Genomic DNA, 27462 nt, shown 5'->3' with positions numbered 1-27462 from the left:
GAATGAAGTAGAAATTCCAGTTTTTCCAGATTTTTAGCTCACCTGTTTCTTGCCTTACAAGAGTTTACTCTTGTAACAATTAATCGGTCTAATATGACTGGTTCAACAGCCAGGTTTTCCATGTCTGAATCCACATCCTCATCTAATGAAGCAACATCCCCACATTTATTCTTAAAAAAAGTTCTTTTCCTTCTTTTTAATGAAAAGAAGGAAGAAAACAATATCAACCAGCAATAGTCCGTGCTTTAAGCACTTGCATGACAAGCGACGTTATTCATATTCCTCGTCTTATCTTTCTCTGTTTTTTTATTTTTTGGCCTCCCTCCTTTTTCTTTTTTCTCTTATTTTCCACGAGAACAAAATTATATCCTTTTCTTTTTAAAACAATGGACCATACTCAAAAAAAGGTCACTGAGGTGCCTTGCGTGCATCAATCATGTCGCTTCATCTTAATGGCACACTTCATGAGGAAGCAATGACAGTACCCAGGACAAATTAAGTGACTTTTTCGAGTTACTTGAGCATTTTCCAATTAATAAAGGTGCCACAAAATCCACCATCCAACGCTACTTTTCGGCCACCTTTCCGAGAGTGCACCGCTGTAAAATCCACCCATTTGAAGATAGCCTAGCACCTCAGCTACAGTAATTTGTTGAATCAAAAAGAGTCCGAATGGTGGTTGGGTGGATTACCTCTTACTTCGAGACATCTGGATAATGGTAAATTCAGACTAAGCATGTATTCAAAAAGACTAATGGAGTTTTTGATTTTATTAAGTATATTCATACTCGTATTGTATGAGATATCTGTTTTAGCCCAAAAAAAAAAAAAAAAAAAGCGCTCTATTTTTGGGCCACCTGTCACATGTGACCGCTCCACCGCAAGAATAAGCAAACGGGCTCGTTCCGAGCCAACGCTCCGTTTTGACGACAACACGCCCACGAAACCTTACTCCCGCTGATGATGGACCCTTTCAAAATCAATAGCCAAACCATCTACTTGTTCTACGTTGATTCCACATCTCGTCGAAATTGGTTCCCTGCAAACAAGTCTATGGGATTAGGTAAGTAGTAGTACATCAAGCCATGAAGCTGGCATGATCTAATCAAGTCCCACCGTCATCACACTTCTATATAATGGGCCACCTATTTGGCATGGCCTCCTCAAGCCTAGCACGCTTCTATCCGCCATTGATAGACCAATGGCTATCTCCTCCACAACCTTTGCTCCTCTTGCACTTGTTCTTCTCCTTCTTGGGAGCACCTCGGCGCAGCTCTCCACTAACTACTATGCTTCGTCATGCCCAAAAGTCTTCAGTGCTGTGAAACCTGTCGTGCAGTCTGCGATCGCGAAGGAGAAGCGCATGGGTGCCTCTCTTCTTCGCCTCTTCTTCCATGATTGCTTCGTCCAAGTACCATCCTTTCTTATATAACTTAGCTTGCTCTTTTATTTTCTGGTCTCCAGTTAATGGCTCCTCGCTCTGAACCTTTTTTTTTTTGAGCAAACTCTTTTTGAACCTTATACCAAGTGTGTGACAACTGACAAGTATGTTACCTTCGTTATAGGGTTGCGATGGGTCCATATTATTGGATGACACATCCAGTTTCCAAGGGGAGAAGACTGCAACACCAAATAACAACTCGGTGAGGGGTTTCGATGTCGTAGACAGCATAAAGGCCGCAGTCGAGAAGGTGTGCCCGGGCGTTGTGTCTTGTGCCGACATCTTGGCCATAACCGCGAGAGACTCGGTGGTCATTGTGAGTATTGTGATCTCGGGTCCACTGTCCTTATGGTCTTGCTCGTCAAAACTAGTCTTCAGAATTAACTAGAGAGCTTGTTTCGCAGCTTGGAGGGCCGAATTGGAATGTGAAGCTGGGGAGGAGGGATTCAACGACAGCAAGCTTTTCTGGAGCTAACAATAACATTCCTCCTCCTAACTCGAGCCTCAGCAATCTCATCTCTAAATTTTCAGCTCAGGGTCTTTCTACCAAGGACATGGTTGCCCTCTCTGGTATGGAAACCGAACCATCAAAGTAATTCATACGATACATGATAAAATAATGCGAACATCTCGTCATACGTTTTAATCAACTTTGTGACTACTGATAAAGCCCAGCTGGTGAGGGGTTAGTCTTGTTCCTTCCTATCTTTCTATGGTTGGCTGAAGCACAAAGTTCTCTCCCCGAGGGGCTCCTCCACAGTTAAGACTGGGGCAATTACCTTGACTTTGTGGGAAAGGAGAAAGAGACATGAAAAAATTGTTCCTAATATAAAGTTCATGGCCTACCACAATTCCTTGACTTATGTGATTAATTAACTTTTCTTCTTTTCTTTTTCTGTTTTTTTTTTTTGATCTCTAGATAAAATATATGCCCCCTGCATTACTTTTTCAATTGCTTGCTTACCAGAAAGTATAGCACTGGCTAACCATGATCCTTTGTCATGCATGGGCCACACGACAGAGCACTATATAGCTCTCTATAGTGATGGACAGCCATTAAATAACACATAGCTCTTTATGGTCGTTGTTATCAGAAGATGGACAACCATTAAACAATATATATAGTAAAAAACGCGCTTATAGACCAATTTGTTTAATGGCCGTTCAGATTCTGGTGGCAGCTTCTATTTGCTACCCCAAGTGCTCCCTTACCTTGGCTGGCCGGCATATCCGGGCTGTGCTAAATTCTAGATCTTATACTTGAAGCAATTATCAAGTAACAGCGTGTAGGTTGCGTGTCACCTAGTAGCATCACACAAGTGCCTCATATGAACTGGGGCCATCTGCATCAATGACATCTTTGATGCGTGACATGTAATTCAAAAAGAAGGGGCACATGTTCCACATTAAAGACATCAGAAGGTATGACATCAATTTAAATGGATAGCAGAAGGTCGTATGTAACCACCTACATTAATAACATATCATGCAAGTATTACCAGTCCTCTATTGCGCTGTGGACAAAATATGCAATACAGCAGTCAAATTAACTGATCCAATCAAAAAAACAGTCAAATCAACCTAGTTGGAAGACTGATAGGTTAACCTCATGCTTAATGACCATGTACACATCTTAATCATATTCTAGTTTCTCAAGAATCCTAATTCTATTCCTGCAGGTGGCCACACCATTGGCCAAGCACGGTGCACGAACTTTAGAGCCCATGTATACAATGACACCGACATAGACAGCTCCTTTGCCAAGACAAGGCAGATGAATTGCCCGAGCACGGCCGGCTCCGGCGACAACAACTTGGCACCCCTGGATCTCCAGACTCCGACTTGCTTCGACAACAATTACTACAAGAATCTCATCAACAAGAAGGGCCTCCTCCACTCAGACCAAGAGCTCTTCAATGGTGGATCCACCGACTCCCAAGTTACGACCTACAGCAATAACCCTAGCACGTTCAACTCTGACTTTGTCACCGGCATGATCAACATGGGAGACATTAACCCCCTCACAGGAACACGCGGTGAGATCAGGAAGAATTGCAGGAGGGTTAATTAAGGGAGACAAGTGGCACTTTGATGGTTGGTTATACCACCTTAGAAATTGATAACAGGAAAGGTGTTTAAAGCCATGAGATTGGCTCTCTTTTTTATTCGAAAACCATCGTTGTGCTCTGTATCTTCATGTTTGTTTTCGTCTGTCAGTGTATTAAGAATTCCACTTTGGTGGTCAGGTGTGTTTTAAGAGCATTGGTTATTGAAGCATATGATAATGATTATTAAGTTGCCAAAATTAATCAAAGTTATTACAAGTCTCAATGTCACTTCATTTGAATCAATGAGCTTTTGGATAAATACATTCCTTGAAGGAATGTTGAGCAATACTCTTAGAATTATTGCTAAGCTGAGGAGTGGTCAGGCCGGCTAGTGTTTTTTTTTTGGCTTTTGGGGTACATGGGAGGCAGAGGCTGAAGAAAAAGAAAATTACAGACGAGGAAAAGAGGCCCTATCAGCACCGGCGGCTTAATATGAAAACGGAGGAAGGATAGCTTCTGCATCAGAAGGGATGTCTCCGTCTGAGCCTCGATTAGCTGCAGATTGATTCCTACCTAAAGATATGTATGGCTTTGAATGCTAGCAGTGTTTCTGAACTGCCACATATCTTTCAACAGGGGATTGAAACTGGAAGCATCAAGCATAACCATTAACCCAGTCTCCCTACACCCAAACTTGTGAAACTTTGAACCAGATTACAGCAGGGCATAAGCACTCCCATGCAGCTCTTAGCCCAACATTAGGCACATTGCAACCATACCTAGCAATCGAAATGGGTGGAGACAAGATAGGCCTTACCTGTTACCATCCCATAACTTGCCTCAAGATGGAGCATGATGGATAGAGTCTCAAGTCAACACAGTACAGATAGAATTACATAGAGCAAGTCGGATAAATTTACAATAATCATTTTTTTTACATACAAATCAATTTTTTTTTTTTTTGCCTCAAAGAAGAAATTTACGAAGAGATATGTTGATTAGGTTCAAAACGAGTTTTATCATTACCTGTACCTGCCTCAAATTTATTGCAGGTCGGATTTTTGGAAACCTGATGGGACAGCGTAAATTGCCATCCCTAGAAGTACCTGCCGCATAGGTAAGCCTGCCCATATGGTCTCTAATTAGAGATCTCCTAATATAGCTGTTGATGTTAGTCTCCAACCGCCAGCTAAAAGCTCAGCTTTTTTAAAAACATGACCTGCTGAGGAATATTTCAGCTGAAATACTCTGGTAGACTTTGCGCATTTGCCTGAATGGTGGAAGAAGACAAGTTTTGCACCTCTTTAATGTTGGAAGAAGAATCCACAGAGTTTGGTGAGCTTTGAGAGCAAAGGCGTAGTAATGTAGTATCGCGTGGGTTGCCTCCAGCCAACTGGAAAATGACATGGACGACTTCTAGAAAATTTCTTAACTTTTCAAAAGTTGGGGAGTGCATGATATTAAACAACGACAAAAAGGTTAAAATCTATAACTAGTAACTTATTGATGAAACCATCAGAGAAGAAGATGCCATGAAGCTGACACTAAGCTCTACTGTTTCTTTACTGACTTCTTTTTTTATTTTATTTTCCTCCTTTGGATTTGGGTTATGATGAAGTTGCTGAGCTCTAAGATCAAACTACACCAACAATATTAATATTACCTGCTCAACCTAGCTACAGCCATTTGGTGATCTTTTGAATTGAAAAAGATATCTGGAAGGCATATTCAGTGCAGCAAGTTATCGTGTAGATCTATTAAATTACAAAGCCACCATTAGACCTTTCGCTGGCTCGTTCTGAATGCATGGGTAAGAATTAAGAAACCATTAACCATACGACTGATCGTTAGACATGGTCACCAAGAATAAGTTCCATGTATATATATGGATTTATTATGTCCATACCTGTGGTTTGACCTGTGATTTGCCACTCTTTCTGCCTACCAGAAACTGGCTGTTGTAACCCATGCTGATCGCTAACTCCTTTATTAACAGTATCAGAACAATAGAATAGATTCCTAATGTTCCCTGATCGACTTTGTGATAGAATAACATCCACTGTTGGACTAGTCCAGCTTTCATTAAATTTTTGTGGAATGAAACAGTGGCTCCTATAGTGGTCGTTGTCAGCCGTTATGATTGAATAACAGGCAAAACTCTCTAGCTCAAGTACATGAGTTATATAAGAAACCCAGTGAAGAAAAAGAAATGGAAAAACAAAAGAAGCAGGACTTCAATAATATATAGGTAAAGCTATCCAATCTTTATTATCTATTATGGACTCGGTTAGGCTATGTCCAACATTTTGGTCTCAAATATCAAATCCAAAACCAAAGGATAGTCAGGAAATTAGGATTTAATGTTCATTGACCCAATCCAGCCCAGGGATTGAACCAATCCAGCCCAGGGGCTGCCTTGATGTTTAGGCCTAGCCCTACCCCAAGCCAACAAATGACTTGGGTCACCCATGGACTAACTCTTTAAGCTCTAAAATCTAAATATGATGACAGTTCGAAAACTACCAATGGTCGTATGATACTCCCCGTAACAAGACTTACCAACGGTGTATCATACTGTACCATACTGTCATATTTCAAATATTCATAAACCAAAATAGATACAGGGGTTACCTCAGTGCGTACCATAACAACATGACAGAAACACCCTGCACCATAGAATTTCAAACCTTGTGATGGCACCACAAATGAGTAGGAGGACAAGGTTATACATTAAGCAAATCATTGAAACATTATAAAATAATGCGAAAAACAAAAGGGTGGTTTTAAAGCTAGAATCTATCAAAAGAAGAGATAGTTTGGTATGAACAAACGAGCATAAAGTTTGCACAATCTTTCACTGAATACAAAGTTAGAGCCTATCTTTACATGCATGTGAAATGGTCATTAAGGAAGAAATAAAAATTTGCTTAACCTATTGCATCACTATGATTAGAATTATTTTTACATAACTCACTGTATCTTAATATAGCAAACTTCTAGTCACCAACGATCCAGAAATGTTACACAAGTTTCATGAGCTAAATGTTTTTTAGCTTCTGACTGAAGCAAATTTGCTGTATCTAGAAAAACACTCGTAATTATATTAATTTCTTGAACTTCTATAAATTCTAATTCCAATAACAGAGTGCTCTCGCATCTCTTAAATTCACCTTTCTAGGATTTTCTGTTCACATCTCTTACAACCATATATAGATAGAAGTGGCATATTTTGGAGATCAAGTGGGTTTCATGCTTGACATAAACAATCTTTACTAGAGATTTTTGCAATATCACTATTCATATGAAGCTCACAAACTTGCTTCCCTAGGACACAATGCAATCCTTTTTAAGAAAGATATTGACATAGAGTGAGCTTGCATAATGGCCTCTCCTTGAACTATCAAATTTTAATTAGGGAACTGGGTTGGCCCTCTGCAGCACATACGAATTAAGCTGGCACGAGAACAGATGTTAGCTTATTGGGTTGCAGTCAATTCAGGTTCATTTCTTATTTTTACATTTTGTAAAACAAAAGGCAAGGCAAGTGCTCCAATAGTAATAAACAATTCATATACTCTGAAATGTAGGCATCGTCAGCAGAGATCCTATCTAAAATAAACACAGTTTGTATGCGCATTTCTTATATTAACTTGGTCTTCATTAAAAAGTATCTAAGGCAGGACATTTTAGTTGTCTATGCCAAGTTGATATAACATGCTAGAAATTGTCTTTGTATCTAGATGCTTCTCTTATTCTATATCCGTTATAACTAAATCAAAATAACACTACCTGTGCTGTCCTCTAACATGACACTCAGATTTGGCTTGGCTGCGACACATGCTCCTGTTCTCACATTGACCAATCAAAAGTTGCCATCTACAGCTCAGCAAAGCAATTAGATATACAGTAGATACAAGAGAAGGCTACATTATGAGCTCAGCATGCAACCTGCATTTGTAACTCTTAATTTTAAACCATGTTGAATTAAACTCAATGAATATAATGATGCAGGTACTGCAACAACTTGCAGCCCTTGGCCATAAATCAGGACAGAGAACTGAAAAGAAATATTTGGATTTCAATGTATTCCTCTTGATTACTCTTTACTAGATAATGAGGAAGCAGCTCAACAGAATGATACTCTAATTGGATGCCAAAAGTTGGGGGAAGACAAGCAGAAGAGAAAAGAAAAGAAAAGAAAAACATCAACAGAAAGCACGCTTATGTTGACTTTTTAAGCTACTAAATGCTTTGTGACCCCATCTATATATTGTTACCCTTCCACCGAAAAAAAAAAAAACAGAAATCCATCTATATATTGCTAAATCTTCTGGTCTGACTAGTTTGACCATAGTCAGGCTACAGCTAAGTCATGCAAGTGCAACTGGACCTGATGTATCACAAAAGTAATATGTGTTATCCATAGAAGTCCACTTGAGCTTAATCAGAAATCCGACAGTCATTCTACTCTCAACCAGGTTTAGTACATGATTTAATTGCAATCGTAGTCCTAAATTGTATTCTAACTGCACTGCTGCCATCTCAAACAGCTGACCAGCACTACAACAACGTTAGCAGCAGATGTGATAAAGATGGGTTGTATTCAGAAATTATGAATATGATCTTTCCTCTGCAAGGAAAAAAAGAAACAACATATCTGATCATACCCTTATGGAACAAAGGCCATTTCTTTTTTTGCACTTGCAAAAAGATCATTTCCAAGAGGCAATTTTTTTCCTCTGCCATTTGCTTTCTATCACCTCAGATCACTTTTGAAGCAAACGCTGCATAATAAATTAGAAGTCACAAGACATTAAGGGTGATACACCCATTTCTCTAACCAAATGAACAAAGTGAAAAGATTTATTTACATACACTTTAGATACCAACTTAAAAATGAACAACTTAACAATATTGTCAGTAAAAAAACCATCATATTTTAGTTGCATAACTTAAATCATGTGGGACAGCGCTGTCCCAGTTTTCTCATGAAATAGAACACACCGCCATCCCAACACTTGGGACAGGGGATGTCCCAAAATGTGCCGATCGGGATGCTGGGATGATAGCGGAACGGTCTTGTCCCGACATATAAGATGGTACTGTATTCGGGTGTCCTGCCAGATGTCTTGCCAGGACTTGAATCCTTGGCATAATTCATACCTGTGCAGGTGTAGTAGTCAGAGGAGAGAAAAAAGGAAATAGCTTCTTTTTTTCGAGAAAAAAGATAGGCATGGCCCATCAACATTTCATTAAGTTCATGAAATGCAACACATCACAGGATCAAATAACCGGCACGGCTTTCACTTATCTAAGAACAGATGGCAGAAAGCACAAACTGAGTCATCAAAAGCCAAAGAAATCAAAGGACATAAGATGCTGCAAGAAAATATAATTTTTTAGTGCTTCAGTATACCCAAGTGTAGTAGCAGAATTGGCATGTTGGAGGATACAGTAATGGAGCCGGACAACTTACAGATCCTGATTTTCCTTGTTGTGCGCATGCTTACAAGTCTAATATTGCTACAATCATGGTTAGACAGAAGTCAAATGAGAAAAATCCCAGGTCGCCTAGGTTGGCCACTAATAGAGAGAGCTTCATCCTCGCATCAGAGTTTTCAAGCCCACCTGAAATTAATAATTTCATAAAGAAAGAGACAGCATAAGTCAGTACTTGCTAAGAAGATCTCCATCATTTCTAATAATACATTTATTTACATTTCATTGATTTTTTTTTTCACTTCTCTTGCTGTGGCCTGAAACCAGGTATGGCGAGGTGTCCAAAACGAGCATCTTGGAAGATTCACTGTCTTTGTGACTGGGAGAGAAGCAAGCAAGATCCTTTTATCCAGAAAAGATGGAATAGTGAGGTCGATTTTTTTTTATCAGGGAAGCAAGTGTTGGGGCCCACAAACTTACTACAAACAGGTGGAGAAAAATATAAAAGATTAAGGAGACTGATTTCTGATCTGCTTTCATTTGATGCCCTTAACAAATACTTCCAATTCATCAAATGAACTGGCCATAGAGATATTGGACAGATGAGCTGGAGGAACAGTTTTTTGTCCTTGAGGAGGCATCCATGATATGCAGAGATATATCGAACAAGGTAAATTTTCTTTTTTAGGTTTTCAATCCTCTTTAATGACATATAACTTTGGATTATGCAGTTCACTCTCAACGTGATAGGCAATCTGATAATGAGCATAGAGCCACCAGAAGAGGAGGAAAACTCTAGCCAACTTCAAACTTATATCTTCCTCTTTTGCATCCTTGCCACTTAGAATTCCAGGATTTGCATTCCATTTCAGTATTAAGGTACTATCGAAAATAGCCCTAATATGCATGGTCAATCAGTTATGATTGCACATATTAATGTTCTGGAACCATAAGAGGCGCTTCACTGATTGAAATGTAGCCAAAAAAGCCTTTCGATGGGGTTTAACATGGTTGATAGTCTCAAGTTTAATTGTCTTATTGAGCAAGGAAAAGAATACATTATGCCATGGCACAATGGGATGTTACCCGAAATTTCAGAAAAATAACAAAATGGCAGTGCCATATTTTAGACAGTATCTCAGCAGCATCTTGAGATTAAAATTGACGATGACATGTGAAAATAGTAATATATGACTATTAAGGAGCAAGATACCTAACCTTTCTGACTGTTATTTCAAACAAGTTAGCTTTGAACAACAGCTTTTGATTGGAACAAGCTTGGATAGAATGTACCGCATGTTGGACGAATAATCTCCAGAAGAAGGGATCGAAAGGATATCCATGATGATTTTTTACAGTCTCTCCTCAAAAGACATAACAAGTAGATAGAAGAACAAGATGAGTATGATAAACTTACAGATTTGGAGCTGAAAGACAATTTTTTGACACTTCTCGTTGCAGTCATGACATACAACTGCAGCTCTTATATGACTCATCAAATTCGTTGGAGAAAACCCAACAGTTCTGCAAATTCTCAGAGTAACAAACTCAGTTATTATTGAATATTAATAATATTAACATAAATTTGCTGATTATTGATGCACAGGGTATTTTTTGGCAGGAAGAGCACAGGGTAACTCAAGGAAGGAGTAACAAAGCATCGAACCTTGCCAGGTATGTAGTCAATAATATGCCCTATACCAACAAAGCAATATATAATAAACAATTACAACATAACTATCAGCAAACATACAGGTGTCAAGACTTTGCTGCAAGGCTCAGGTTATTAATGAAACTCTTCGGAAGGCCACAGTCTTACCTTGGTTTTCTAGGAAAGAAGCTCAGGACTTCCAAATTGATGGTGTGGAGCCACAGACTTGAACTTAAGCTTCGCCAATTCTATAAGTGTGTCTGGGGCTAATGCTACTTTATTTTGGTATACTAGGGTGCAAAATTAAGCAAGGCTGGTCAGTTAATTTGGAATCTTGGATGTGTTTCTATTCACCATGATTCAGAGGTTTTCGAAGATTCTGAAAAGTTCGATCCATCAAGATTTAAAGCGAGTTCATGACCAACAGCAATATTCATTTTTCCCTTTTGTCATGTTGGCTGCAGATGACTCATGATGTCTCGGTGCAGAAACCCTAGAAAATATTGAGCTTCCTAGGATTTGGTCGTGGGCCATGCATATGCCCTGGAATAAACTTCACCAGACTGGAGGTATGTGCCTTTATCCATCACCTAGTGTGCAGATACACACAAGTGTACCGATGAACAGAAGATATTTACCATTTTATCTAAAGAATTACTTTAATATGGATACCTTGATTGCAGGCTTAAACCTCTAGAGAAAGATCACCTCCAGCAACGAGTTGTTTAAATGCCCGAAAACAAATATCCAAAGTAGTAGAACCACTGTAGAATTCCTGAAATATCTATTTCCGAGAAAAATAAATGCATTACAAATAAACTATATTTACATAACCAAAAGATGCTACGCCTCTTCATTGTTTTGGTTACCAAAAAGCTGCCTGTTTTGATAAACATGTATAAGTACAAAATAATGTTAAACGGTTTCAAATTTTGATGTTTCAGCAATCCTGATTGTTTAGTAAATCCAGATAAGTGCATACAGGTTTCCATTGCACTATCCTATTATTGGGGTAAAAAAGGCTTGACTTTATTGAAGACATATTTTCTACAATAAGCAATGGGATGTTTCTAAAAATAATGAAATGGCACTAACAGTTATTGTGGCATCATATTTCCAGAGTAGTAACTGTTAATTATTTTTTCATTTCGCAATATTGTTTTGTATTCAAAAATAAACTGATTTATCAATTTAAACTTTGTTAAATACATTAGACAAATTTGAGATGACCCTTAAATGAAATATATAAAGATTAATAAATCTTACAGTAAATCGTTTGTCATGGTCATGACTGCAGTTAATAATCATTGCACATACAAATTGGAACAATCATATGCTAAAAATTCCTAACGTACTTCCTGTTTATTCTCTTGCTTCTCCATTGCCTCCATATCATCCAAATATGATATTTATTATTTATTATTTACGTTTTCGACTCCTTATGACATTATCTAAAATATAGATCATCATGAAAAGAATCATACACAAGAAGCAACGTAACAATTCGAAATGCATAGTATTCGAAAAAGAAGAAAGAAGTATCGCATGAAGCATCACATAAAGGAAACAAACAAGTAAGCACTCTAGAATATCAACAGAAAAATGGGAAAAAAAGCGAAAACTAGCGGAAACTAGGGCATATGTTTTACCCTTCTCCCTCGTTGGCCCATGCATTGAAATGAAAATAGAATCTGCCATATTTCGCACATTAAGAAAGCTTTTTTATAATACCAAATCTACGTTAAAAATTTGAAAAGAGTAAAGGAAGGAGAAACTAATTTGCCCGTCCGCTGCTTGCGTTGCCGTCTCATCGTCGGAGCCGACGGAGGCCTTGGCCCTTGGAAGCCACATTTTTGTACGAAAGAAAGGGGGGAAAGGGACCCGATTTGAGAACGGTCCGTCAACACTAGCCCAAACATTGGACCACTTGTCACCACGATGGGCCTTGAAGTTAATTAGGTTCAACTATGGATCCCCCAGCATTGAACCCAATTTGATGATTAGATCCATATGGAGCTGATTCGAGTTTGACTCGACAAAATTTAGTTTCATGATTTGAGTTCCACTCCTTATGCTAGACTTGACCTGGAATCTCCAAGCAACCAGGAGGGTTTGGATCAAGATAATTGGACCGGCAATATGGTCTTGCACCCAACTTGCAAAACTGATGGTCAATTTACCGGTAAAAAGTTTTCTTTTTGCATGATACCTTCCTAAATATCGAATTTTATATAAATATCTTTTCAAAATTAATATTTGCATGTATACCTTCGAAAAACACTTGTCTTGCTATTTTATCCTTTTTTTAATTCTTATTTTTGTAAATGTACCCACACAATCTAACGCCGTTAAAAAATTAACGGTTTCAAATTAAAATAACTAAAATACTTTTAATGGGTAGATGTGCAAAAAAAAATAATATTTATAAAGCAATCATGATGGAGGATTAAAAAAATAGTTTTTTTATTTTTATTTTTTGGGTACAAAAGTGCCTCACACATAATGAGTGTGGGTGCAGTCCATAAGATCAAAAAGAATAAGGGAATACAAAAGACGATGGAACCAAGGTGTGGTTGTCCCATATAAAATCTCCAGAATACTGAGCCGCAAAGGATGCCATCCAGTCAGCCGCACTGTTTGTCTCTCTGTAGGTATGAATGGCTTAATGGAAGGAGCATTCATCCAAAAGTCATAGGATGTCGTGAATCATTCACATCTCGCCAGCTGCACGAATTGGATTTTGAATTCACTCAATCACTCTGGTAGAATTCTCCTCGAGGACAATACCATGTACCTTCTTTTAGGGGAATGAATCCCGACAAAAGTGACAGTGATATCTTGTTTCCAGTCGATGGGCACTTGACCATTTTGTAAAGCATGATTTCCCTCGTAACCCTCGACATACACCACTTTCATTTAATCCATGCTGTATAATATCTCGCTACCAAAGGATGGTCAAGGAAAGGATGGGCAAGATCAACAGGTTGCTATCTCTGCGGAGCCAACATAGAATCAGTTTCTTACCTGTTTCTGAGATGTTCATTCTCAAGAATCTTGTGGTTTGTCATTAGAACATTGATGAACATCATGGACAGACCAAAGGATTGCAAAGATCTGTGGGCATCTTGGAGAAGAAAGAAGGTACCGAGTGTTACGGGGGGTTCCCCGAATTTAGTCCCACATCGGCTAATCAGCGGGAAGGTCTGTGCCATATAATGGGGGGCTCAATCACCCTTCCCTTAGGAGGCGCCTTTTGTGGGGCAAAACCGTGAGGCGCCGTGAGGAGGGCTCCGGGTACGCTCGACCCCCAAATCGGACCCAAAGCGGACAATACCTTCTGAGGGACACTCTCTCTTCTCCTGCTCGGCTGGTGTGTGGGCTCTGCTGGTGACGGGGTGCAAATCCCGCATCAGATGGCGCTAGAAGGAGGGCCTCGGCCCTCCGCCTATCCAGCAAGGAGCCGACCCGGGCACAGGACCTCCCCGCTGGGGGGGCTGTGTTACGGGGGGTTCCCCGAATTTAGTCCCACATCGGCTAATCAGCGGGAAGGTCTGTGCCATATAATGGGGGGCTCAATCACCCTTTCCTTAGGAGGCGCCTTTTGTGGGGCAAAACCGTGAGGCGCCGTGAGGAGGGCTCCGGGTACGCTCGACCCCCAAATCGGACCCAAAGCGGACAATACCTTCTGAGGGACACTCTCTCTTCCCCTGCTCGGCTGGTGTGTGGGCTCTGCTGGTGACGGGGTGCAAATCCCGCATCACCGAGAGATCTTAAAAAGGCTGAGATCAATTGGTGATGGCTATCAGGTGGCATATTTGGTTGGAAAGAAATAACCGCATCTTTCTTCACAAATCCTCTTCCATTAACTTGGTGCTGTCTAAAGCCTTTGATTCTTTCATTCAGTGGGGACATCCCAGGTTGAAAAGCTGCAGGGTCAGCCATGCATGAAATGGTTCTAGATCTCCTTCGCCCTCTATTGCGGAACCACCTTCTTTTAAGATATCTGTTGGATCAAAGTTCAATAATGGTTGGAGGAGATCTGATTGTGGATGATATTTCTTTGTTTTGATGTTTATTTGACCTTTCAAATGTAGTCTTTTGCCGTCTTTCTCCGCAGAGCAACTTAATTGCTCGATAACCTGTTAATTCTTCATTCAGTAACGAATGTTGGGCCACACCAAAAAGGATCAGAGCCCACTAGTTTGAACTTTAACTCGGAGCAATGAAGGATGTTAGTCCCTTTTTTTTTCATGAAATAGGAGGCTAAAGAGAGTGACCTTCCATGAGATAGACCCCATTAGGATAAATTATTGGGTGGATGAGGTCCATCCTAGACCTAAGTTGAAATCACTCCATTTTTTCTTCTCTTTCTTCTTCTTTGTGCATAAACGTGACCTAGGATGATCTCATCCTAGGTCCATGGCGAACCTGATTCACCTAATAATTTCTCCTCTATAGCCACAAAATTGATGGAAGGTCTGTTATGTTAAGAATAACAGTCTCTAATATTTGCAACTGCACATATGAAGAAAAATTTGAGCAAGTTGTGCCTCATGGGCACGCCGGACCTTTTGCACATAAGAAGGAAATTAGGTATGTTTGGAGAAAAGGGAGGTCATGAAGGTATCCATATGGATGGGGATGATTTTGGCTAAATAAATAGGGCTAGGGTGAGAAAAAATGAATTATTTGACAAGGATCTAAAGCATACCTTAAAGGATAATTTAACAAAAAAACTAACTCTATTAGATGCAATCTATATTAACCGATTGTTAGTAGGACAAATATTTTGCACTGACACAATGCAATTCTAAAATTTTAATAATATAAAATTAGATTCACTATTGGGCTAAAGCCTCTTTCTGAATTGGAAATATAAGCATGAGTTATGCATTCTATGCATGTTGTGTTGTAGGTGATATTTATTGGTCAATGCATATGGAATCATTAAATATGCCTGTAATTACATTTGCATCCATCCAATAATATAAAAGTGGTTTATTTGACAAGAAGAGATTATGACACCCTCATCTTACCTCATAGTGAATCTTTCTATATTGCAATCTCCTTAAATTACAATGCACTTGCAAAGCTTTTATTATAAGTAAACTAAAGAACGTCAATTAATCAGCGAGCGTTGAGATGGCCGAGTTGGTCTAAGGCGCCAGATTAAGGTTCTGGTCCGAAAGGGCGTGGGTTCAAATCCCACTCTCAACAGTATTCTTTTTCCAAAAATTAGACAAATTAATGGTATTTTTTCCTAAATTTTATTTAAATTCCTCCTTCAAACACAAAGTTTTATCCAAAACTTAGAGATTAATTCAATCTTTTACCAAAAATTTGTCAAAATAATACTAGTAGACTGGTGTTCATTAAAATCTAATACAAATTTTTTTCTCTAATTTTATTCAAAACTCTATCGAAAATTAGTCCAAAAAATATCACTACTACTTCAATGACCATGTTCATTTTATTTTTTATTGGTAAAAGATTAAGGTTCTGGTCCGAAATGGCATGGGTTCAAATCCCACTCTCAACAGCATTCTTTTTTCAAAAGATTAGACAAATTAATTGTATTTTTTCCAAAAATTTATTTAAATTCCTCCTTCAAACATAAAATTTTATCCAAAACTTAGAGAAATTAATTCAATCTTTTACCAAAAATTTGTCAAAATAATACTTGTAGGCTGGTGTTCATTAAAATCTAATACAAATTTTTTTTCTCTAATTTTATTCAAAACTCTATCGAAAATTAGTCCAAAAAATATCACTACTACTTTTGATGACCATGTTCATTTTATTTTTTATTGGTAAAAGATTAAGGTTCTGGTCCGAAAGGGCGTGGGTTCAAATCCCACTCTCAACATCATTCTTTTTCCAAAAGATTAGACAAATTAATTGTATTTTTTCCAAAAATTTATTTAAATTCCTCCTTCAAACATAAAGTTTTATCCAAAACTTAGAGAAATTAATTCAATCTTTTACCAAAAATTTGTCAAAATAATACTAGTAGGCTGGTGTTCATTAAAATCTAATACAAATTTTTTTCCTCCAATTTTATTCAAAACTCTATCGAAAATTAGTCCAAAAAATATCACTACTACTTTTGATGACCATGTTCATTTTATTTTTTATTGGTGATTCTTTTTGGCATTTTTAGGCTAAACTCTTACATTTTTCGAAAACTCCAAAATGCAAATTCTTCATTTATATTAGTAAGGTTCGCTCTATAAAAATCAGATTATTCTTTTAGCTGAAAAGAAAAGTTGCAAGTTTTCTATTATTCTCTAAAAATCCATTTTCTATATTAAGTTTGATTCCTTCAATAGTTAGAAATAGATGAAAAATCCTATTTTTATGTTAGTGAAGTTCTGCCTAGGTTGAATTACATTTTTCTCCTAATTAAAATTTGATGCTATGGCTTTCAAAATTTCAATAGTCAACTAAATCTGGGATATAGCCGATCTTGTTTTCAGACTTTGTACATGATTATTCATAATGATCTATATCGAGTTTAGTAATTTTTTTGGATCAACAATAACATCGATCATTTGAATCGTTATCAACCTAATCCATTCAAAATGTTCGAGCAACCCATCTACAAAAAATAGTTCTTGCTTAAAATTCTTGCTTTTAAACTAATTATGATTAACATTGTTTCATGAACTCCGAGTTGAGATTTTGAATAGGAGAAAGAAATTTGTTTTAATATTTTTTCTAGGAGTTGGGATGTAGAACTAATACTGCTTTCACATTGTCCATATAAATAGACTACATTATTGTTGACCAATGAAAGCGTTACCAACCTGTAGTCCATCTAGAAAGTCTGAACAACTCATCTATTTAAAAAAAAAAAAAATCTCGCTTAACAATCCTTCCTTCAAAACCGCATCATAAAATTACTTGCCGCATGAAGACGGAGTTGAGATTTTAACTAGGAGAAAAGTATTTGTTTATATGATATTGGGTGTATAAGTAACTATTCTTTTTGGAATTAGAGTTGAGTAAGGACAAACTATGATGCGACCGTAGACCAAAGCCCATCACATCCATGGAATTACCTTCTTCTCAAAAATAAAGAATGGACAACAGGACAGAAAAGAAAAAGTGGAAGAGTTGGGAGATTGTGAAGTCATGTAGTTCCCAATAAATATGATAGTGTTGTTAAATGTTTCTTCTTTCCCCTTCCACCCTGGTGGAACTCTGCACGCTAAGGAAACCCTCTCTAATTTTCGCAATAAATTAGCTGGCAAGATCATTGACTACCCAACCAAGGAAACACAATGCCTCTCTTTCTCTCTCTCTCATCAATCCCCTTCTTAACCCAAAAAAAAAAAAAAGCTTTTCTCCCTAGAGATTTACCCATAGATGAATTATAATGAAAAACAATACTTTGATCATATGTTTTGCTACTTTCAACCAATCCATATACAGTCAAAGTAGAGGATGGAATTGCTGCTTTAATTGAATAAATGTAGTTGTACCCAAATAAATTACAGCAGCAGCGGTATCTGATATAGAATGGAGCAATAATAGAGTCTCTGATGAACATATTAAGCAAGACCATTGTAGGGGGACACATGATAAAGTCTGGGTTTTTTTTTTTGCCTTTTTTTTTGGAGAATAGAAGTCAGGATTAGTTATCCACATGACCAGTTCTCAAGTTTCTTTTCCCAGCTTACCGACCCCCGAGGTAGGTAGAGTAAGTGCACAGACAAACATGTGAGGAAGCCACTAGTTTCAGTCAGCCAGATCACACACGTAGGTGCAAGGAGTTCAAATATCCATTTCTCTTTACTTTAAGCAAGAGAGAAAAAAAAGGAGAAAAAAAAAGTTCTTCTTAAACACTTCATTATTCCATGGTTTTACTGTATATATATAACTAGATCTCCACTCAACGGATAAGATTTTTTTTTTTTTTTTTTTTTTTTTGTAGTGACTAACGGATGGGAGTTTGTATATATGGTGTTATCTTTCTCAATGATCACAGAAAAATGCTTAGAATGGCGTTTGGTGCGTCCTCCAAAAGCCATATTCTATTTTCTCTAAAATCAGATCCACTCGATACATCCTTTTCAGAAAAAAAAACGTTCGTGCTTTGTCCAACCAAAAGATGAGTACAGATCGAACATGGTGTTCACACACAAAATTCCACGAATAACATGACTGGAAGACGTATAAAATTTGCTCATCCATACGAACCATTGGAAGAAGGCCAAGAGATGAAAGATAATGGAAATTATTATTCAGCAAATTTTAGGCGAGTTTGGGCTTTGGAACATCAAGTAGTAATGCTTGAATTTAAAGAAAGAGATTTTTTTTTTTTTTTAAAGGAAATTTTACTCCCAACAAACCAATATTTCTTGCCTCCTTTATTCCACGTTGTTGATCATGACTTACAAAATTTTTTTGTGAGCTTCTCAGCCAAAGAATGCGACATTTCCATTTGGGTTGATGGAGCTGTAGTCAGTCGAGGAGGTCGAAGGAGGGGTGGTGTAAATGGAAGAGGAAGAAGCAGAAGAAGCTGGACGAGGCGGTGCAGCGACGGACACATCCCCAGAGGCAGCAAGCAAAGCAGCATGAGATGTAGGGAGGACATGAACACTAGCTTGCCTGCACTTATGCTTCAAGATCTCAGCTCTTACCATTCGGAGCTCCGCCTCCAAGGCCTGAACTTGTTGCTGCAAGGCTGAAACTGCCCCCATGCATCCATACACTGGGTCTCCGAGCCTCATGTTCGCCTCGTAGACCAGGCTATTGGCCGCATCAGCTCTCTGGGCCTCAGGAACCTCCTAATTAATTAGAAGTAAGGAAGTATGTGCATCACAAGAACCTCATCACATGATTTGAAATGGAGAAGATAAACGATGGAATATTTTGCGGAGAGTGGAAATAATACCATCAGCATCTTGGAGACGTTGCTTGCACCGAAGACCTTATGCACCGAAGCAAACTTTTGGGGCTCATGAGGTGGGAAATAAGGAGAGAAGGGGCACTCTTGAGCACACCGCCGCCTCAAGAGCTTGCAAGCGGCGCAAGGAGTTATGGTATTTAGGGTTCCCACTGGGCCTAGTCGCCTTCCCATTCTATCGGTGGTGTCATCAGTTTCTCTCTTGATCTTCTTGCCGACCTCATCAAATCTCTCCCTGTGGGGCAAACATACAGCAAAGGAAAAATTCCTCAGGGCGAGGAAACAAAAAGTTTGGCTCTACATGTACCATCATGATTAGGGTTTTGGTGCAAGGATCGAGACTTCTAGTGTTCCCTTTGTATGGAGCATGTGAATCAAGGCTAGGTCTTTTGTGTTATTTAAGGACAACTCATTAATAAAAAGACTGCTCAAGATGCATCTTGTGCATATAGTTTCGATTCTTAACGACAAGCTAAAAATCCAAAGAATATATATATATATATATATATATATATATATATATATATATATATATATATATATATATATATATATATATATATATATATATAGTTGAAACAAAAAACAGGGATAGATTTTTCCTGCATGTTTGAAGAATATTTTGCATTTTCCTATTACTTACCTTTCTGTGGACATTCAGGCATGCTCCTTGGCAATGGAGATGGAGCTCAGAATTAGAATGAGAGGTGGGGGGAGAGAAATGGAGGTACAGAAGTGAAAGTAGAAAGACGGAATATGAAGAAAGGAAAGAGTGCTTAGAAGGCAAGATAATAAAGGAAAGTGGGCCTAAGCTTATATCATAGATAAATACAAAAGGGAAGAGAACAATAAGAAGATGGTTGTTTTTCTTTTTTTGATGATAACAAAAAGAAGATGGTGAAGACAAGGAATGGTGAGTTTTGTTTGGTTGCTGCTGCTGATGTACAAGAATTGGATCATTGGAGAAGAAGAGAGGTAGAGAGAGGGGGAGAGAGAGAGACAGGGGCTCTTCTTGTTCCGTGATGCCAGCTGTGGCATTGCTTGCTCACGTGGACTTCCTTTAGATGTTGACTTCTGTAAGGAATCAAAGGGAAGGTCTTGGCTGCCTTGGGTTATTAGGGATTAAGATTTTGAAAGATTTGTCGCATCTTGAGGTCCATTTTTTGAGCCAACTAAATAAAGCATATACAATTTACTTACGCAAGAACTGTTCAGAGAGCACATGGTTTTCACTAATTGTGATGTTAATTCCTGGTAGTTTGATGTCTATTTCAAAGAAATCGTCATCTGAAATTGTTGCGGAATCTCACTAGAAACAATGTTCTTATCACCGGATGCTTGTGATTGAGGGCAAGAGGATGCAGCTGAGATATGTCTCTATTTCTCAAGGAAGAGAGAGATAGAGAGAAAGAAGAGAGCGGATGACCGCACACAGTGGGAGATTTTTGATTAAATCTTAAATGATGTTCAACAAAAATGGATTAACTTTGTGCAGTTATACACTATTCGACTCCATCAAGATTTTGCTTTAGTGATTGTGCATTTAATTAGGCATGACCGATATTTTGCTATTGTTGCCTCCGGTATTGCTGAATGGTTTTGAGGGCGTGGATAGAAGGTTTTCTTCTCTCTCACTAATTAGGAGGTGCAAAGTTAATTCCAGACATAATGTTTTTTCATTAATTGGGACTACTTCATGGTGGCAAATGATGCATACTGGCTTCGCATTGGCTTTGAAAGCTATTACCTACTGTTTTTTTTTCTTTTTATTTAGAGAAAAAGAAAAAAAAAACAATGATATATTACATAAGTTCACGCAAACAATGATATTATTACATTTCTTTAGAGAATTGTAATCACTAATGTTTTTCCTTTGGATAAAATATGATAGTTATTTGACACTACTTATAAGGTTTGAATCCAAGAACTCTCGCTTACAAAGATGGGGTGAACTACGTACTTGAGCTCCCATTTGTTTCATTTCATCTTCCTTGCTTTTGTAGCATGGAAGAGCTCGAGTAACAAAAAGGTATTTCACGCTTCACCCCACTTTAACTATTGAATGAGGGCGATCAGACCATTTCCAAGGATATTTGATGTTGCACCATTTTGGCTGCTTTTCAACCCTTTCTTAGAAGTTATTTTGAAACTTTTTTCGAAAGTAGTTCCTGAAAGCTTAGGTATTTAGTAATATCATTTGAGAAGTGATACTACAAGAAACCCTTTCTTCTTCTTCTTTTCTTTCTTTTTTCTTTTTGTTTGTTTGAAGATAAGAGAAGCTGTAAAGGGCCACTCAAGGATTAAAAATCAAGAGAAGCACTTTAAGAGAAGCTACAGAAGTGCATGACTTCTGACTTCTTTTGTGAAATTTCTCCACATCTTTTAACTTTGGCAAATTCATCCGTGAAAAATAGTTGCACAAATATAATCTGTTTTCTGAAAGCATGACGTTCTAATATGGAGTTAAGGGTGCTAAAAAGCCTAAAATTGTTGCTGGACCCTTTTCGATAAATTGCTCCAGTTAGTTTGCACACTCACAAGCTACAGGTCACGGGCTAAGGTAAAGAAATGGGCACCAGCTGCAGATCAAATGGGCTCAGACCCGGCCTGGCCCAAGATAAACAACATGTACTTGATAACCCAGCTCAATCAATGTATATAACTTTTGATTGGAAACCAATCAATGCAAAATTGAAGCACGAGCTGGTTCATTTGCATCCTTTGATTCAGATAATAGAAAATCTACTTTTGTTATGCGTATCGATATTTTTATATAGTTCCTACCTTATTAGCATAAAATCCCAAGAACTTGGAAACTATTTGTCGAGATCTAAGTCATCAAATTGGACCGTCAAACTATACTAAGAAGCATCAATCGATCATGCCTAGAACATGCCTTGCGAGGCTAATCAAGCACCTCATGTGATGCCAGGAGTGTTAAACTCAACCATGGTAGTTGGAATGTTGGACCAAAAAAAAAAATCTCTCCTAATTTTTTCTGGCTTATGCATGGGTTTCATATGAGTATTTAATTCTATTTCACTTTCAAAACAAAGCTACTCTTGGGTTGGAACTGTATGATGTATCTATATTAGGGTTGTATGATGGTTCCAGTTTACCGAAAAAAAAAGAAAAAAAGAAAATCACTCTTGGGTTGGACAAAAACCCTGTGGACCACTTGGAATGGCATTGATGTCAAGGAGCCCAAGTACTACCCTGTGGACCACTTGCTTGGAATGGCATTGATGTCAAAGGGCCCAAATACCACCTGCTCAAATAGTGAGTCTTCCATGAGAGCAGCTTCAAAGCACTAATTATTCTTGGAGGACAGAATAAGAGATGGAGAGTAGGTTAGGTGCATATTGGATTTTTTTTTAAAGAAAAACGCATCATGCTAGATATGTGAGATTGAGCAAACTTTGCGCCTGTGCGTTGCATGAGCATGGCTATATATTTATATCTAAAAGTTAAAATTCTTGTTTTTGGCCATTAATTTGAGTTCATCATTCTACAAGAATCCAAGTTTGCCAAACTCTCGATTAGGTCACTGGGAGAGAAGATTAATTGCATAGAAATTAGAACGCACGGGTGTACTACTGGCCCCCCTTTACATGTCCTTTCATTTCTGCCGAAGTAGTGGGTGGGCTGGATTATTGTTTGAGGTTGCCCATGGGCCCGAGCTACTCTCTCTCTCTCTCTCTCTATATATATATATATATAGAGAGAGAGAGAGAGAGAGAGATTTTACCTTGTCCTTTTCTTTCTATTTGCCATTTAATGTCCTAAATGTAGTGGGAATGATTTGAAAAATAACTCATGCAGTCTCTACGCCTCTTGTTTCTTCCTCTAGAACGTCGTATATACTTTCAATTTTTTGTAATGTCAAAATTTATCTTATTACATTCGTAAAGTAAAGAAAAGGCATAAATACGCAAAAGAAAGTGCTACGGAGTGCTGCGTTACGGTTCTTGGTGTAAAGTGGTGTAAAGATGAGAAAAGTCAAAGTTCAGACACGGTATAAAAACCTCGTTTTCTTCACTCTTCCCCTTTCTTCTTCCTCAAAATTTGCTACTCATTTTTAATGAAAGAAGCAGAAAAAGTTTTGAAATTTTTGTTAGCATAATTTTAGAGATCACGTAACAACCTGTGTCAACCCATAATATTTTTTTTTATTAGCGTGATTCTGTATCGGTCAGTATTATTTTTTTTGTTAGTACGGTCTTATTAAAGTAATTTTAGAGATCACATAATAACTTGTATCAACAAGTATTATTTTTTTTTGTTAGCATGATTCTAAATCAGCCAATATTATATTTCTTGTATAGAGTCTGTACAAAAATATATATAACCTCTGAAATGTACCAAATGTGCTGAAATAAAAAAATAAAATTATTTTTTTCTACAAATATTTTAACAATCTACAGCCCGAACACATTAGATGCTAAGGAAGCTGCACCCATCTTTCATTTCTTGGCCCGGGTAAATCCTCAAACTATACTTTTAATGTCTGAAGCCCCTGTAAAAGCGATAAAATGGACTGTTCCTATAAGTCAATTCTATTTAAAAAACGAACAAGTGGACGAGACAAATCAAATCAGTATGTTACAATATCCAAGTACACATCATTCCATATCAATTAAACCTGAAAATAATGACATAATTGTTCCTTTTTCTAGCAACATAATACACAAAGTTCGCATATATAGTACTATTACAACATTCCACTGCTTTCACCAAACAGCTCCAAAAGCCTACTATGAGACACTTAATGGGCGAAGCCCCTTTCTAAACACAGATAAGACTGAACTCCATTCCATTTCACATCTTATAACTGTGCAATTACAGGAAGAAGAGAGATGATAACGGCAACAAAATAAGAAAGCTAGCCATGCTTAAATTCATACAAACATTGCCCATTTATTCTGAATCTGCTAAGGCGGATGAGATATTCTACCAGAAACGTACGTGGACAGCCTGAACAAGAAGACCTCTATGAGCAATACCAAGGCTAGATCAACGTCTCACGACTCACGACATTTTTTTTCTTTACGATTGCGATGAAATAGTAACCTTGGAATCTGTCGCACCTGAAAGCACAAAATTGACCTTGGCGGCTCATTGTCATAGTCCTCATAGTCCCTTCTTGAAGAGGATGATGACCGTGAGCTCAAGAATCGGCTACGTTGATGAGAAACTGAAGACCCAAACGGAGAAGAGTAGGATGATGATGATGATGATGATGACACTGATGAGGATGACATTGGTGGCGATGCCAGGCGAGCTTTCCTTGGATCGAGCCTAACGAATAAGGCGGTGATGAGGCTGAGCCTTGAGGACGACTTCTTTTTCTTCTTTTTCTTGGTAGCCATGGACTTCATGGGATTAAAGTGGGAGGAAGGTGGAGGGGTGAGGGGAGGGAGGGTGGAGGTGGCTACGGCATCCTTCGGTGTGCCCGGCTGAGACTCCCACCGGAAGGGCACCGAGCCTGGTGCCACCCCATAGTAGACCCTGAAGGAAGGGTTGGCCAGGGAGCTCTCCTTGGAGAGGAGCCTCGAGTAGAACTTGTCATCTTGCTTGATGTGGAGGGGGCTTTGGGGACGACTTGAGGTCCTGGAGAGCATCTCTCGGCCTAGATGGGCAGGGTGGTAGGAGAGGAAGGACTATGAACCTCAAGACAAGTAAATGCCGGCTCTTTGTTTCGTCACAAAGTGTGGCCTTGTAGGGCTCCGGCCGGTTGTTTGAGATATACTTAATAAGGTGCACATGCTGCGCTTAGATCTTGACTTGGAATTAAATGTTGGTCCTATTTTTGTTTTTCTCAAGGGGTTGTAATGATGTGTGTGTATATATATATATAATGGTTTATTAACGAAGCTTGTTAATTAAGTATGGCTAAATTTAACTTGGTATGATCACTGACCCACTACTAAAAAAAATTGACTCCCTAACTGCATCTAAAGAGGAAAGCTCTCATTTCTGCAAGTTAGGGTGACGAGTTACACGGTTGGACAAATGAAGTTCTAACTACTTGGCAAGACTAGTTCAGAGTTCTACAATAGATGGTGATGGTGGTGCTGGAGATTGCAAAGTTCATAGGCTAGGTTGGAGCATATTGATGAATAGTGATGAGATCTTGATGACTGTGTTTTTAGCTTCTGGCACAAATTGAGGGAAAGAATGGAGATGATCTTGTTGATGATCAATTAATTAATGTTGGTAGAAGGCAGTTGTCAGAAAATATGATGTTGACAAAAAGAAGAGGTGATGTGGATAAAGGAATGTCTTTGCTCTTTCTGAGAGAATCATCATCTTTATGATTGTTGTTCCCACTTTTTTTTATTTTCAAGGAAAGGCCCAACTAGCTCCTTTAATCTACAAAGAGATTGTGAAGCAAGCAAAGCCTCCTCAAAGAGGAGGAGACGAAGAATGAAACACATAGCAGATTCCCATGCCAACTTTATTCTATGTTTGTTATGGCAACCTTGGCTTGTGCACATCTCGGCATGAAGAATGTATACCCCAACTCTGAGAAACAGTGTATGAACGTTGCTTAATTGGAACCTTGGTGCCCAATCACAGATCAGTCATGTTGCTAATAGCCACCTGACCCCAGTGCATGCAAATGAACAATGAGAGCATGGATCAAACAACAGCCATCAATCCAGTGAGTGAAAAGCAAAACGGCACTATTGGTCATTTATCAAGTAGGGGGCTTTTTGATGATATCGTTTTAGGGGCCAAGGCTAGCCTTAGAAAATGTTGCTAGGCAAGGTCTTTACTTGACATATAACACTCTCACAGGCAGCACGTTTTTATCTTTATGTTCCTATCAACTATTAATTTAGTCTACATGCGCATCATCATAATTTTTATAGAACCTTGATCCAATGTAGCCAATGGATAGATAGATCCATGTAATTTATTAAATTTACTCAAAAGTCACAATGTTTGGAGTGTAATTTCCTAAGAAGACATCCTTCAATAATAATCATAATAATAATAATCCCTAAGAAGTCAACTGAAACATGGTGGTGATCTACAGAATAAAAATTTATATGTATGCAATAGTTGGATCTGGCATCCAAAGGTCAGTATACAAGGGAAAACCATGGAGATTGTTTAAGTCCTTACCAAAACAACCAAGTCAATGAAACATCATTATATGCTATGTATAACATACAACAAAGAATATAATTTATGTCAATATTTTTTTTGGTAAAACGATGTATGTAAGAATTGTTGTTTTCTTAGGTATGTATTGCATATCAACATTCAGTACATTAAAATTTCTTGCACATTGCTATAATGTCTGAAACGCCAATAGGAAACGCACACCATGGAATTCTTTGGATGTTCTTAAATTTTTGATCTCAGGATGGAACTTCTTAGAACTATATAATAATAACCATGCGAATCTAAAGCGCTTACTTGAGTTGGCACAGGACCTTTAAGGTCACTTCCAAGGCAAATGGTTTTTCTTTCCCCATAGTAAGCATGTTCCAAAGCCAGCATCAATTAAGCAAGGTCCAATATGACTTTGGGACAAGGTATGATGTGAACTTAAAGTTTCACACTTTCTTGGCACCAACCTTCTGGACAAGGGTTGATGCATTCATCATCTAGTTTGATCGATTGCAAGAAGACAATGCAATAATAAGGGTTCAACTTTTTTTTTTTTTGAAATAAATACAGCGGGCAAAGATCTATCTTGCTTTCCCTTTTAAACAAAAAAAAGGACAATCCAAGAGAGATCAGGTAATAATGCTGTGTTAAAAGCAAACTTTGGCAGCAGCATAATGGTTGCTTTGCTTTAAAAGATAGCATAATGGTTGCATCCCTCCTGCAAGGGGTGGAGATTTCAGATTTGAAACTTCGGAGGTGCTTGTATTTGGATATGGGCCCTTGGTTTATTTTTTAGGACTCATTTTGTTTGTGGAATTTTTTTTATTAGAATATTTTTTTTGAAAAGTCG

General features: G+C 38.1%; 3 protein-coding genes, 1 long non-coding RNA gene and 1 other non-coding gene across 5 annotated transcripts; 2 read left to right on the top strand and 3 right to left on the bottom strand.

Annotated features, from left to right (window-relative positions):
* Positions 1–1147: 1147 nt before the first annotated feature.
* On the top strand, positions 1148–3755 carry LOC103721948 (peroxidase 4-like). Its single transcript, XM_008812341.5, has 4 exons — positions 1148–1411; positions 1566–1757; positions 1846–2011; positions 3121–3755. The coding sequence occupies exons 1-4, from the start codon at positions 1202–1204 to the stop codon at positions 3510–3512; spliced, it is 960 nt and encodes a 319-aa protein (XP_008810563.1). The 5' UTR covers positions 1148–1201; the 3' UTR covers positions 3513–3755.
* A 5222-nt stretch (positions 3756–8977) lies between these two features.
* Positions 8978–12340, bottom strand: LOC113463733 (uncharacterized). Its single transcript, XR_015968383.2, has 3 exons — positions 12229–12340; positions 10346–10452; positions 8978–9117 (listed from the first exon to the last, which is right to left on the bottom strand). It is a non-coding gene; the product is annotated as an uncharacterized LOC113463733 (long non-coding RNA).
* A 3375-nt stretch (positions 12341–15715) lies between these two features.
* On the top strand, positions 15716–15796 carry TRNAL-AAG (transfer RNA leucine (anticodon AAG)). The gene has a single exon. It is a non-coding gene; the product is annotated as a tRNA-Leu (tRNA).
* A 3006-nt stretch (positions 15797–18802) lies between these two features.
* LOC103721949 (LOB domain-containing protein 15-like) lies at positions 18803–20479 on the bottom strand. The gene is made up of 3 exons (XM_008812342.6): positions 20134–20479; positions 19479–19725; positions 18803–19371 (listed from the first exon to the last, which is right to left on the bottom strand). The coding sequence occupies exons 1-3, from the start codon at positions 20145–20147 to the stop codon at positions 19000–19002; spliced, it is 633 nt and encodes a 210-aa protein (XP_008810564.4). The 5' UTR covers positions 20148–20479; the 3' UTR covers positions 18803–18999.
* Positions 20480–24094: 3615 nt separating this feature from the next.
* Positions 24095–25555, bottom strand: LOC148702806 (uncharacterized). Its single transcript, XM_088703420.2, has one exon. It carries the CDS (start codon positions 25109–25111, stop codon positions 24512–24514), a length of 600 nt encoding a protein of 199 aa, XP_088559546.2. The 5' UTR covers positions 25112–25555; the 3' UTR covers positions 24095–24511.
* Between the last annotated feature and the right edge of the window lie 1907 nt (positions 25556–27462).

This window comes from Phoenix dactylifera, chromosome 8, assembly GCF_051530095.1.
Source record: "Phoenix dactylifera cultivar Ajwa chromosome 8, Ajwa_hap1_PhDact_Kaust_v1.1, whole genome shotgun sequence".
NCBI lineage: Eukaryota > Viridiplantae > Streptophyta > Magnoliopsida > Arecales > Arecaceae > Phoenix > Phoenix dactylifera.
This window is presented reverse-complemented; position numbering and strand designations above follow the sequence as displayed.